Below are 14,507 nucleotides of genomic sequence, written 5' to 3' on the forward strand. Positions count from 1 at the left end.
GTTTAGTGTCCAGGCTTTCCTGTGAGACTGGTGGCGTGCATAGCTTTCAGCTGGGGGGTCCCTGAGTGCTGTGCTGCTCTCCTCATGGCCCTTTTTCCCTTTTCCTTTTGTCCAGTGCCCAGCACAGCATCCCCTCCCGTCTCCAGTGCCTCCAATGATCCAGTGGGCTCTTACTCCATTAACGGGATCCTGGGGATTCCTCGGTCGAATGGCGAGAAGAGGAAACGTGATGAAGGTAGGGGGAGGGGAGAAGCTCATCCTCCCTTTTATATTCTTTGTCCCCATGTACAGGCTCCAATTTCAGGCCAAGGTTTGCAGCTGCTCCAGGGGCTAGATCAGTTTTAGCAACAGAGACCAGTTCCCCGCCACTGCCCTGCTGGCTTGGAATGCTCTTCTTCCGAGGCCCTTTCATGACAGGCTGCGTCTCCAGACATCTGCTCGGCAGGCAGAGAGCCGTCTCCATTGCTGGAGCTGATCCCAAGTTCATTCACTGCTGGAAACGGCTGGAACTGAACTCCCCAGGTGCCAGCAGGTGCCCGGACTTTGAACTGTGGGTAAACACGGTTTCCCCGACTCACTCGTTTTCAAACAAAATGCCATCCCGGAGAAGCACCAGCAATGTGGGGGTTATCTTTCATTCCCCTTGCAAACAAGTTCTTGCCCTGTGACGTGCCATGAGCTCCTTTAGCTGGTGATCATAAGGGCCCAGTTTTCAATGGGTAGCATTTACCACAGCAGAACTGCCACGCTTGCAACAGTCTGAAAGTGGAACAGGAGGTCTTCTGAGTACTGTGGCCCTAAGGTTGTTATCTATGCCTTTCGCTAGAGCTCTAAGGAATTAGGATTAAGCTATCTCCTTTTCCTTCCTACCTGCTGGGAAGGACTTAGGGCAAAGTGAATCCTGAAATGAGCCAAAAGCTGGAGCCTCAGGTCATGTAGACTGAGTCAGGCGGGGTGGGTAAGGTCTTGGTGCTTTTATGGTGGCTTTGTAAACTTTTTTTCTTAAAGCTTGCTCTTTTAATTTGATGCATTCAAAAATTGAGGGCCAGGAGGTGAACTTTTCTAAGAGTAGTGCCTGACCAGTTTGTTGGGTTCAGCCCTGCCTTCTGTATGTTGTTTTCCACTGTTGTTGCCTGTTGCGTGGGGGGACCTTTTCGCAGTACGGGTGGCTCAGTGTGCTGTGTGTGCCGTAACCTCAAGGCTGTGTGGTGTAAGAGAATACCAGGTTTCTCTGTGATACGTGGTGAGAAGAGAAAGCTCTCCTGAGAGAGATACTGCGTTTGGGGGTTTTGGTAATCATTTTCTCAGCATTGCTTGCGGTGAGGTTCACATCTCTAAGTTTTTGATCCAAATAAACACAATAATCCCAAGCAAAATAGGTAGTCATCGTGACCCCTTTCTCCCTAATACAAAGTAAAACTAGAAGCAAGGACCCAATCCAGCTCCTATTAAAACAAATGGGAAGATTTTTGCTGATGTCATTGGAAATTGGATCAGGCCCCAGAGGAAGATCCATTTCCCAGCTAGATGGCAGTAGGGCCCAGCTAAGAGACAAGTGTAGCAATGGAAGGGCTGAGTCAATGCCTCAAAGTCAAAAAATGTCAGGAATAAGAGACTGCAAACATTGCAAACCCCTCCAGCATTTCCCATCATTACATGTACAGGAAATAGTGACATTTCAAACCGAGTGACAAGTTTCTCTAATGGTTGTGCAAGTCTCTTGGCAGTCAGTTGGGGTTTTTGTGAACCCCTGTCTCATACAGTCCAGCGTGGTGATCACCAGCTCTCAACATGGTGCCTCCATATCTCATTTTGAAATTAAGCAGTTCAATCTGGCATCAGCAGCTATTCTTTCCAAATACCTAGAAAGATCATCCCACTTTAGATGCAGCCACGCAGTCACTTCCAGCCCCAGAACCTGAGCGGTTTTGGAGCAGTACAGTTAAACGCAGAAGCAACCAAGCAGCCATCTAAGACTGTGACACTTCACAATGATACAGCGATAGTAAGAACAACTCTCTGTGTCTGTCCTTAATTCATCCCAGATTTGATTTATGAAGGGCAAGCAACACTCTGCAACTCCCTGCAGTTGGCCAAGAGCCCATATATCCCACTAGGAATCAAAAAGGTACCAGACAGCCCTGGAGACGTTGCTTGCCTTTAGCTTTCAGAGTTTTAGGTGGCAGTTACATGACACAGCTGCAACTGCCATAGAGAACAGCTTTCATCCTGCCATCCCAGATATCTGCCGCAGGGAAATGTCACGTTCCTGTCCCAGAGAAATCTCGCATGGGACACCCTGCCAGCTGCTGAACACCCCTAGCCAAGAGCTGAGTTATCTGGGCCAACGCTGGCCTTAAGAAATGCTGAAAGACATCATCACTTTGCAAGGTTGGGTCCTAAGGCTAGAAGGGGAGGTTTTGCATAGCCACTCACTCCTGGGCAATCTCCCCTGTAGCGCTCAGGGCTCCGATTGTTCCCAGCTGTGATGGGGATTAGGAAATCCAGGCAAGAAGTCCAGTACAGGTATTTCTTTCATGCTCGTGTTAGTTGTATACACATTCTCAGTATTTCCAGGAGCTTCTGAGTACTGTTTTATTGCAGTTTCTTAACTGCAGCATTTATTCTCATGTTGAAAAGCCCTTTTGAGCTCCCAATGCTCATCTACTTTCCCAGCATTTTGGGGGTGGCTCTTCTCTAAAGGAGGCAGAAGCAGCAGCACTGCTCTCTCTTTCTTTCTCCTCTCTTGGACCAGGCTCTGCTTCAAGGATTCCTCTGTGAGGAATGCAGTTCAGCAGAAAGGGGGGAAGTACCAAGCTGCTCCTAAGTCCCCGGTTCTGAAAACCTTGTTAGCAACCTCTGTGATGGCTGGGGGGAACAGGATGGGAGAAAGACAGAGGCGCCTCTATCTGAGCACACCCCCTCCCCCAGGTCCTCCTTGCTGCAGCTGGTGCCTGCATTAGACAGTAGCACAGATGATTAAGAAGAGGAGAGATAATTATGTGTCAAGATGATGTAGCAGAACTCCCAAGTTGGACAGAAGGAGCCAGACGGATGCATGAGGTGGGCTCAGCGATGGACGCTGACAGCCAGGTGTGTCCCTCACAGGGAGTTAGAGGGAAGAAGGGAAATCCCAACCTACCAAATGTGCTGGTTGCAACTGCAAGGGTGGCCTGGGAAGACTATGGCATTGAGAGACAGCTAGCAGGGAGGTACCTCCGAGTGTCTACTAGTCACAACAAGGAACTGTCAGATTGCAAGTCTTTCCTTAAAACTCAGTGTGTCTTCCTCAGGTGAGTGCCCAGGAAGGATGGTCGGGATTTGCCCTGTTAAGACCATGTATTCCTTTTGTTTCAGTTTTTGACCAGTGATAGTAAACCCTCTGACTTAGTCGGTCTCCTATGTTTTTTTAAATAATTTGGCTAAAAAAGTTCATCACCACTTGTGCAGCACAGTGTGCCGTTTCTTGCAGTCTTGCACAGCCAATGTTGCTGTAATTTCCCTCTGACCTTCCCCACTGCTTACACCCACCATCTTCCAGAGGGAGAAGCGGCCCTGCAGCATGTAATGACTTTCCCAAGACCACTGAGGGTCTGGCAGTATCAAGCTGCAGCTAGACACGGGAATTCCTTCTCTTCCCGATCCTAATGTTGTCCTATGCTGTGATGGCAGGCCAAGCTCAGCAGGGTCATTGTCAGACTAAGGAGCAGCAATAAGAAGTCCAGAAGGATAAAGGGGAGAAATAATATGCAAATATTTCTGTTGTTCCATAACCCCCCTCCTTGATAGCCAAAATGATGAGAATTGGGGTGACCCAGAAGCACTAACAAAAGATTAGTATCACTCATACCGCAGTCCTTAGCACGGTATAAGGAGAAAAAGGGAGAGATGGGAAGAAAGGGAAGGATGAACAGATAGATGGATGGACAGATAGACAGATAGACAATTAGATAATATGAAAACAATATTTCAAACTGTTCCCTGCATACCACAGCATGTCCAGCTGGCTGAAACTTTTGGGATCTTTACAAACCCACTCTTATTAGAGACAGCTCTTTCTCTCCATAGCAGGCCACAAACAGACTTCCTCTATAGACCCAAATTCTCATTTGGGATTCGTGTTCCAGTGAGTCTGGTGCTGTAACAATCTCAGCATTATTAATCTTGGTCCCTGACAATATCTGTAGTATTTGACTGCATTACTGGCAATAATATCTGCAGTGCCAACAATGGCAGAGATAATATCCCCCAGTATTATTGGCATTAGCAGGGATCATATCTGCAACCTGTTATTGGTGGGAGCAGACGTAATGTGTCCAGTATTATTAGTATCAGTAGCAATAAAATCCACACACTTGTTAGTATGATCAGTGCTAATATCAACAGTAGGTTTGTGGGAGAGGAGGGGATGGAGCGATTTCTACTGTAAATGGCAATAATACTCAGGCTGTTTGCAGTAAAGGAATCCCCAGCGGAGACGAGGGAGCAAATCTCAGAAGGCAGAAATTCCTCCCTTCCTTTCTTCACCTGTCATTTTGACGATTAGAGTATTTTACATTGAAGTAAGCGATGCAGGGCTGTGTTAGTGCGGGGAGACACTAAAGGGTCACCAACATTTCGGCAGGTCTGATGGTGTTTTCCAGCGAGCGTCAGCTGGATCAGTACAGGTGGTTCACTGTACTCTTCAAAACGGGGTTGAGCTATGCAGAGCAGGGTGCTGCCTACTAGCTGTAGGAGCACTTGCACCGGGAGTCCTGTAGCTGCAGGACAGGCAGCGTCACTGCACTACTCTTTGGTGCTGCACGCATAATTTTCTGATTGTTATTACCACGACACCCTCTACTGAGAAGTGTTGCTTTTGTTACAGGTGGTTTTCTCTTCCCTCACTCCAAGTGGGAGGACTCTGACTGCAGGGCAGGGTTTTGACAGTGTTCAGCTTGGGGGTTTTCCTACCCGGCCGTCATCTCATTTTCCTACTGGGAAAGTGGAAATGCCTCCTTCAGGTGGAGTGGGAGGCAGGGAGATCTGCCACAGTCCCAGTCCTGAAAGCTGGTTTTTTAGATACTGCCCCAGGACATACACTGTCCTGAAGAAAATGTTGAACTCAATTGTTACAGTGGAAAGTAGTGCAGAGAGATGTGTAAAGTGTTGTCAAAGGTCTGAGGTTTTGAGCAGATATACAGCAGCGGAGTGTGCCACTGCAAGTATGATCCCATTTGTGTTGTTGAGAGTGGCAATGATAGTATAATTTGGGAGACCTGGTTGTGACACTTCAGGTGACTTTGTGTCGTCAGTGGCATTGATACGTGTTTGCAGGCAGTGTGGCTGTGGTTATCATGTTGTAACTGTATCACTATAGGTTGTGGGTTTGTGACACTAATGATGAGATTAACTGTATCACCGCTTGCTATGCTGCCCCATCACACTCGAGGCCGTTACACTCCTCACGGAGGTGGCTGTGAATTATTTCTGGTGGTATGTCTGCATCACTGCATGCAGTAAGGTTGTTTCAACGTGGTAATTGTTGGTACACTGGTGCGGGCTGTACTGTACTATCATCGCAATTCATATAGTTGTAACTGCAGCTGATGTAATGTGTTGACTGACAAGAGACTGTCACCGGGCCATGAGAATGAAGTCGATCTGACTATGTCACTGCAGCACTGCATTGAGAATTGTGTGTTTTCCCGAGGTATGACCATATTGTTCCACAGCATACTGGGGTTGTTTCAGGACATACAGCGTGCTTGTGCTGTCATCTGCAGTATGATGATGCTTTACCAGTGCTCTAGTTGTACTGGTGCAGAGAGGTCCAGCCCTTAACTGTCCTGTAGGGAAATACGTTCGTTTTCCTATGCTGCCTGCATACGGTTGCGAAGAGTACGAGTGAGTCATTCCACTTGACTGTATCATGGCCCCTGATGTATGTTCATGTCTGGGCATATTAGGTGTATTTCTGTTCTCCCCAAACAGTTGTGTTGTTGAAGACAACAGAGTGTGTTTGGACCCCTACAGGTGACACATCAGCACTGCTGTCTGTGGTGTGGCCGCATTGTTTCATGCTGTGATTTCTTGTCACCACAGCTGATGTGTTTGCGTTATTCTGTACGATTGCTTTATTGCAGGTCAGCAATAGTCTTAATGACACTGGAGACACACGCAGTTACATTGCCTCAGGTGCTAACCCACGTCCCAACCATCACACACAGTTGTGGGGTGTGCGCTCGGCAGTTTATGGCTGTGCACATGGAGTGAGCAGTTTCTGGAGTGTTTCACACTCTCACAGTGTCTTCCTCCTACTTTCCCTGGGACTGTGATGTTTCATGCAGTGTGGCTGTGTCTCCAGTGGCCATGAGCTTGCAGCGACGGTGTATCACTGCAAACAGCAGTGGTCATGGGGGGACATCCAGGCTCATTGTGTCTACACGCACAAGTGTAGGTAACACTCCCTTCCATTCTAGATGAAAATGTAAATTGAAGAGGGAGTTTATTCTCAGCAGCCACCCACTTCTCCCTCCTGAGGGTCTTTGGCTGGTGAGACTCCTAGGAGGACATAAGAAAGGCACCTGCTACTTATCCTGCACCACTCCAAATAAACTGCAGGAGGACAGTCAGAAAAGGGAGACTATGTGTGGAAAAAGAGAGGGGTGGGGGGGACTGGATAAAGGAGATGACAATGCATAAGCAGCACCGCACTGTCAGAAATGTGGGCTGTTGCACCACGAATCTGGAGGTCAGTCTGTAAGCAAGAGGGACAGCATATGTGCGTGTGTGTGTCTGCACACAGCCTGAGGGTTTGGGGGGTACGCATTGCTCAGGAGGACTTCAGGTAAGGGAGAGTTAACAGCTTACATCACAGAAAGCAGTTTGGACAGAATGCTCTGCTTCTAAAGCTTACAGTGCTGCTTAGTTTGGCAGGGTTTGGTACTATCTGAAGACAAGCTGGTCTGGCTTCAGCTGTGTTTGTGTGCGTCTCTGCTGCTGTATTTGTGTCTCTAGGAATGCACGCCTGTTTGTTTTTTGTATTTCTGTGTTAGGATCACTGGTTTCCACTTATCTGTGCTTATGTACTGGGGTGAGTGGCAGGTTGGACCCGTATTTTTGTGCATGCCAATGGAGACCTGGAAAATGTGTATGTTAAGCTGTGTATAATACTGCCTAGTGGGAGTACGCATACTGTGGATCATATGGATGTCTGGGCATGTATGGCTCAGCATTAGTGCTATGTATTTCTATGAATGCCAGGTATTTGTATTCACATTTTAAGCATATATGTGAATGTTGTATATTTGTATGTATATTCTGTGTGTATGTGTTGTTACATACTTGGAGTATCACTGTATCTTTGTGGTTGCTGGATATGGATATGTAGCCTGTTAGTGCTGTGCACTTCTGTATATAGTTTGTACAGATGTGTATTTGCATTGGGGTTATATATTTGTGTGTATGTTGTATATATATATCGGTTGTTCTTGCCTGTGTGAAGGTTGTTTATTTATGTAAATAGTTTGTATTTGTTTACATGATTTAATTTTGTATATGTGAATTTAAGGAAATTCCTTTGAGTTCCAGGTTTTCATTTAGTTAGTGTATGTACATTTTTGTAAGTTATTTGTTTATATAGAAATTACATTTAATTGACATGCACCTGCATTAGTACTTCCTTGTGTCCCAGTTTGCATTCTTGTGTCTTTAAATGTTATCGGCTACGTTTTGTGAGTCTTATGCGTAGAGCTTTTCTTTAAGTTTATTTGTGTGAGTGCCGTGAACGTGTGCTTCTCTGACTGTTTATTTACGGGTATTTAGTTTGTGGTTAGATCTTTTCCTTCTACTTTTTGCCTCATTCTTGGGAGGGGTTGTTGCAGCTAATGTGTCAGCAGGAGTGAGACAGCTACAGCTCCTCCCAGCGCCTCTGCCTGCTCCGTGTGTCCGGCTGTGCAGAGGCTGCTCCCTAGCTTTGCTGGTGCCTGTCCCTCTCTGAATCTTCTTGCTCGCTCTAGATGAGTTGTACACTGGTTCTGCCCGCATTCAGGGAGGTGACCGCTACAGTTTTTCATGGATGTAAACAGTATGGGAGACAGAGGGAGCGTATTGCCTGGATCCATGAGGATCTCAGGTTAATGCACAGTGGATGACAGAATAAATGGCAAAAGGGATCAGGAATAGCTGGCAAGGTGGAGGCAAATGGTATTTTAGAGGGTTGTTGGTGACATGGCAATGGGACATGCGACTGGTGGATCAGGGTGCCATGACAGTGGGAGATAGGGATGACACTGTTTTGGGGTCAAGTGACATGGCAATGAGACATAAGGGCAATACTGCTATGCAATCCAGGTGACATGGCACTGAGGCACAACAGGGATCAAAGTGGCGTGCCGATGACCCAGGCTGATCTGTCAGTACAGGGAGGGCTGGGAAACCTCCATCAAGAATCAGTTGAATAAGGCAAAGGAGAATTGGAAGAGCAGGGTGAAGAAGATCTGAGGTAACTCAACAGACCTGTACAGTGGCTGCAGGAGCCGGGTCACCAGCAGTGTGGGACATGCAGTGTCTCCATAAGGAGATCAGTTGCATCCTGGTGCGAAGGGCTGGGGCAGTCTGTTAGCAGTGGCTGTTTGCATCAGTGATGAAGAGCAGGGATAACACAGTGATGACATCAGGTGATGGACATATCCTGTGACGTAGCCATGGACCATAGGGACCGTGTTGGCAGGGGCACTATTCCCAGTTGCTGGAAAAACAAAAGAACCTAACGGGCAGTAAAACAAAAACAAAGGAGACTTGGAAGCACCTGACAGCCCTAATTCATCACAGCCCAAGATTTTTTTTCCCCCCTCATGTTCCCATTATATTTGTTTGTAAAAGTGGAAATCAATTTTGAAGGTAATTTTCTGGAAAGAATGGAAGGGAGGTGGGAGGGCCGGATAAGGCAGAGATGGCAAGACGAAAAAAAAATTTAGGCCAGGCACAGCCCAGGGGCAGCTCTTGGCAAGGTGAAAGAAAATTGCATATTCAATCTCCATCCATGAATCTCCCTTGCTGCTGCCCGCCTCCTGCTCGAAAACAATGAAGGCTTTCTCCCCTACGCTGCACAACGCCTGAGTATCAGCGCTCACTTTAACTTCAGGGTCATTAATTCACCTGATTATTGCAGGAGAGGAGAGGGTTGCAGAGGCATCCGTTCTAAAGAGCCCTCCCTTAGCTCATTCTTTGATTAGTTTGGGGTGGGGGGAGTTGAGATAATGTGTTGTCTTGGACTCAGTTTAAAATGGGAGGGGTTGAAGAGGGGGTGGAAGGAGGTAGAGGTGGAAAGGGAAAGATGTGGCCCGGCTTGTTGTGGAAGGGAGGGTTGGAAAGCAGTCATTCTTGCATCCCTCTGCTGTGGTGTTACTGCAAATTAAAAGTAGCATGTTCCACTCCATAGCTATCTTTCAGGGAGGGGAGGGGCATGGGTATATGTCGGCATGGGGATGGGGGGATCTTATCATTGCTTCTTCAGCAGCCCAGCATAGTGTCACCCTGTGAGGTGACATTTGAATTTACAATTCCGCTGAGAAAAGCCATTAATTCACAAATTAACATTTCTCCCTCTCTCTCTCTAGCTCTCTCTCTCTCTTCCTCGCGCTCTCTCTCTCTCTCTCTCTCTCTCTATCTCACATGGATGTGCAAGCAATTGAAAAGACAAAGGAAATAGCCTTAAGGAAGAGACTTTACTGCTACTCTGTCTGTGCAGAGATTGCTACTACTGCTTCTAGATAGATAAACCAATTACCTGAGCTGCTCTGTTCATGGCAGCCTGCTATTACCCCCTTTTGTAGAGCTGACTCCATTGCTGGATTACACTGTGTGTATCTCATTAATGTAAACCAGCACGATACTGGGCACTGTCCCTGACCCTTCTTGCCAGAGCCCATTGCTCTGCAGTGGAAGAGGGAACTGGGAGAGGAGTCGAGCAGAGGTGATGGTAAGCACAGTGTGCTTCCTAATGCATAGGGACCAGGCCACACACAGAACCTGCTTAGAATACCTTCACACGGGGCTTCCCTTCTACAGAGGAGATTGCGTGACATTAACCCCGAACTCTTCCATGTCTTGGCACGCACCGAATGCTGCACAAGAGGCCTCACGTGTGGGCACCAGGTATGGGCAGCACCTTGCAGCTCCATTCTCAACATTATCCTGAGTTTCCTCCAGGTGTAAAAATGTGTGTAGAAGGCAGATGCAGAGATGTGAGTACGAAAGCTACGTATAGATAGCTATAGGCAGATGTAACTGACTGCACCCAGGAGGTAACTGGCTCACAGAGGTACATGACAAACCTCAGAATAAGACGCAAAAATAAGCACTCTAGCTTACGGGCTGAGAGGGCCAGATGTCTCTGTAGTGCAGCTCCACTGAAAGCCAGTCAGTGATGCCTGTGGAGATGTTCTCGTCAAAGACAAACACTGGACACTACTTCCACAGAGCCCCCAGTCCTCTTCTCATGCCCTTTTGTTGCTCTCTCCTGCCATGCTCTTTCTCACATGCTTACTTCTGCTGTCGCTGCTGCTATGGATGCTTGGACAGGACATGTGTACAGGATACACACACACATGTAGGCACTCAGTCGCATGCTGACGCCACCCCAGGCACACGTCTGTGACACTAGCAGCCTGCCTGTGCATAGTCAAACCCCTGCAGGCATGGCTTCTCGCCACCTGCCCTAGTGAGGTCCCTTTCAGTGGCTCCAAGCCTGCTGGCTGGGGTACACGCTGCCGGGAAGCTTTCTGAGCACCTTGTGATGCTCTCTGCAGATTGCCTCGTAGGAACACACCTGGCTACCCCTGCGCCCTTTAGCCTGGTCACACAGCTATATGTGTTTGGGGAGAAAATGTGCTGGCACTGTGGTTTACATAAAGACTCGCACGTTAGTTTTTGCTCGCTTAGCATTCTACCTGTATGGAATTGGACAGAAATCTTCACCATCAGGTTTTTCACCCCATAAGGGCTTGACAAGCCCCGTTCAAGCCATTATCTTAACTTTCATGAAAGGCAGAAGCTTGCAGGGGGCAGTTCTCCACGTAAAAGAAAAACAGATCAGAACTGGTGTTTCTGGAAGCCTGGCCTCCACGTGCTCAGCGCATGGAGTATGTGCCTTTCTTCTGCGTTGCCTTGGCTCCTTAAATCTTCCTAAAAGCTTATCCTCTTAACAAGAGCATCTGCCTCTCTGTCATTCCCTGTGCCCCACATCGAGCGCAGCACATGGCCAGGGAGCAGCATCCTGCAGCCGGCGCTGGAAGACGGATCACGATCAGCGGAGGAATCGGCAGGCAGTGCCAGTAATTCAAACCATCCTGACCGTTCAGTGAACCCGAACCTGCTGACCTTGACAGCACTAGACAGCAGCGGCCTCAGGAATCCCAACCTTTAGAGAGGCGTCGGCAGAGTACGGCTCCTGCTCTCTCCTTTTCTTTCTCTCTCTCTCTTTCCGATCACATCCCAGCAGCCAAGGGAGCCCAACAGTCAATCCCCCATGCACCAATTAGCTCCTAATTTGGCTATCTCTGCAATCCCAAGTCTACGTCAATGTAATGTTAAGCATCGCTTGCCGTTCATAGATGGAAACCATTCCTATAAAGGGGTGTCTTCTTGTGCTAAAGGGAAACACTAAGCGCCTTGTTCTCAGTCAGAGCCAGAGAGAAACCCCTCCTCCTCCCAAAATGGGGGCGCTGCTGTTTGGAAGGAAAGCGGGAGCCCTTTGCTTCCCGAAGTGATAGCATCAGATCCTCCAGCCTTGTTTCACTGGATCCCAGGGGGATCCAACAAGATCTCACCAAGTGATTAGTTTGTGAGAATCCTGGCTGGATAGATGAGGGGCAAGGAGGTGACTAGAGTGGAGGGAAGAGAGAGAGAAAAAACAATGCGCTTAATTTTGCCACAAGAACTTGCATTAGAGAAAAATGCTGTTTGTGAACATTTTAAGACGCTTTCAGGGAATACTGGATTTCCTCCAGCTACCTCTGCGGCGGCCAAACAAGACCTGAAATGAACAGCATTTTGTGTTGGCCTGCAGAGGCTAGGCTAAGCTCTAACACCTTGCATGTGGGCACAACTCTGTTAACAGTAGATGGCCTGAAAGAAGCAGTTACAGATACCTGTCTATTGAGACCCAGCAGACATGTCTGTCTGCCTTCTATCTGTCTCCATTGATAATTCTTTGAAGGTGATTTTTCTATGCATCTCTCAGATAAAATAAAGGACACTTTGAATAGGTGTCAAATGCAATCCATGACCATTTTAAGGCCCTCATGTCAGAGATTTGTTAAGGGGCCTAAAAATAATGCCTAGGTCCACATTTCTCCTTTGCTTTTCCTGCATCCATCCAAGCATTCTACTGATTACATCCCATCAGGTTCAAGGTACAAAGTCTTCTTCCCACGCAGGTCAACAGCTGTAGGAAAACACACAGGAGCACGGTGCCAGAACAGGAGCTAGGTCATGGGTATTGCTGTTTCCAGTTGGATGTGGAGTAGGTCAGGATTTCTTTCACTGGCTCTGCCTTTTTTGGGAGCTTAGAGGTGTTATTCTGCTTTTAAGCTAGGGGATCTGCATCAGAACAGGTTTGTAGGCATCTGTGTATGAAATGTCCATCAAGTCTTGAGTGCCTTCTAGTCCTCTCTTAGATGCTTTAGAAAAGGCTGCTATAAAGGATGGGTACAATTCTATGCTTGGTTTCCCAAAGAAGCTGTTGCTTTCTTGCTTTGGCTTTTGCCATCTAGTGTGGGAAGAGGTAGGCCTCGAACAGAAGAATTGACCTTGCAAGCAGATCAGAATTATCCTAGAGTTTAGGACAACTTTACTAAATCCCCGTGAATTAAAAAACCACCTCACTAGCTAATCTTTATAGATACTTATGGCTTTTGTGCGTACAGCCCTCTCTTGTTTGTGAAACTGATTGCTACCCATGACGGGGCCCCCTCTTGTTTCCAGACTACCTCTTACAGTTTGCAACATATCTCCAACATACATCTTATAGAGGTCATATCAGTATAGGATCCTTCATTATCAGTAAGGGCCTTTACATGAGTTCATGCAGAAAGAGTCCAAATTACTCTACTAATGCTTTACAGTTATTGCAGAACATTCAAAAAAAGAGTTTGCATGGTGACAGTCCAAGCAGACTGCAGCATATCGCAAGCCTGTAGCTCTTTCATTGCATGGCGTTTTGCAATTACCCATCCTGTATAATACATTGTTTATTAACCTTCCCATTCTAAAGATCTCATTTACTACTGAAATGTGGCTGACTCTCGGGTGGACCATGGCAGATGTTGAACAATACAGAGCATCAACAGTGAAATTTTGCTGTGCCATGTCCAAATGAAACCACAGGAGAATTAAGATATGCTGTGGGTAATCACTCAGGCTGGATTTTGTTCAGGACAGCCAGGTTAATGTCTGCACTCTTGCAAAAAATGCCATGGGAATTTTAATGACTCTGAGTGATTGGAGCCTTTGTTTTATGGCACGTCAAAAATGGCAGCTCTAAAAACACTCTGCTTGAGCACTGGTTTAGTGCTGACTCAGAAGGGCTTCCAATAACATGATTCACTAGCATCTGGCTCAGGGGCAGGCACAGCCGCCTTTGACTTGCGAGGTTAAGGTAAAAGTGTGGATGAGGGGAAAATAAGGCGGAATGAAAGGAAAGGAGAGTCTAGGGCAAGGGAAATGGAAGGAAAGGATGTATTAAGAGGCACGTTAGTGGGGGACCAAGCCAATGAAACCCAGTGGGCTAAAGAGGAATTCATATTTTCTACACTGTGCATTAGAGGTGTCCATGGCCTGATCCAAATCTGCTGCGCCCTAGTGCTGGTGGATTCTCAGGTGCCAGTGTGCTCCACTGGAATGTCAGGGATCTCCCAGAAACTGGGAGATAGGCCTGGATGGGGACAGCCCAGCTCTGTGCTCCCTCCCTTGTCTCTAGCGGTCCTGATAGCAGTGTTGATTTGCATGTCAGGCAAAGCACTGCTTGAGAAAAAAAACAACCCTCCGAGTGTGGCGGTGTCAGCGCTCGCTGTTGTTCGACAGTGTAAAATTAAATTAATAAAGCCCCCAACACAGGAAAACATAACAGGAAATTAATGGCCTTTACTGTCGCTCTGATGCAGTCATTTGCAACCCTGCTTTCCGCACCAAAGACTTCATAAATGCAAGCAGTTTCTCTAAACAAGCATAGTTAGGGCTGCATGCGATGTAATTTTTTGCGTTGCTCCTGTCCTTTGGAGCTAACAAAAGCCACCCTTTTTTATGTGCTCCCCGAGGGGCATCCTGCCAAGAAGCAGCTCCCCAACAAATGGACTTAGGAAGGTGAGAGGAGGGAGCTAAGTCATGCCAAGGATGCTAAGAACATCTTCTGCCCTGGCAAAGGGAACAGCATACCTCCTGGTACCCTGCTTTCCTGTGGTGGCAGCTCTCCCTGAGGGCACTGCACTAAAGGCAACGTGGTGGACACCACAACAGCATAAATC

At 47.4% G+C, this 14,507-nt stretch overlaps 1 protein-coding gene across 2 annotated transcripts in view; it reads left to right on the forward strand.

Moving 5' to 3' along the window:
- PAX2 (paired box 2) overlaps positions 1 to 14,507 on the forward strand; it is a gene marked incomplete at both ends in the record, with an annotated part of 84,780 nt that overhangs the window by 36,552 nt on the left and 33,721 nt on the right. For both annotated transcript variants that reach the window (XM_082486099.1, XM_082486098.1), the window contains one exon: positions 116 to 235. In XM_082486099.1, the coding sequence (XP_082342225.1) occupies positions 116 to 235 (120 nt within the window). The remainder of the gene's footprint in view (positions 1 to 115; positions 236 to 14,507) is intronic.

The sequence above is a fragment of the Vanellus vanellus genome (assembly GCF_965231255.1).
Source record: "Vanellus vanellus genome assembly, chromosome: 7".
NCBI lineage: Eukaryota > Metazoa > Chordata > Aves > Charadriiformes > Charadriidae > Vanellus > Vanellus vanellus.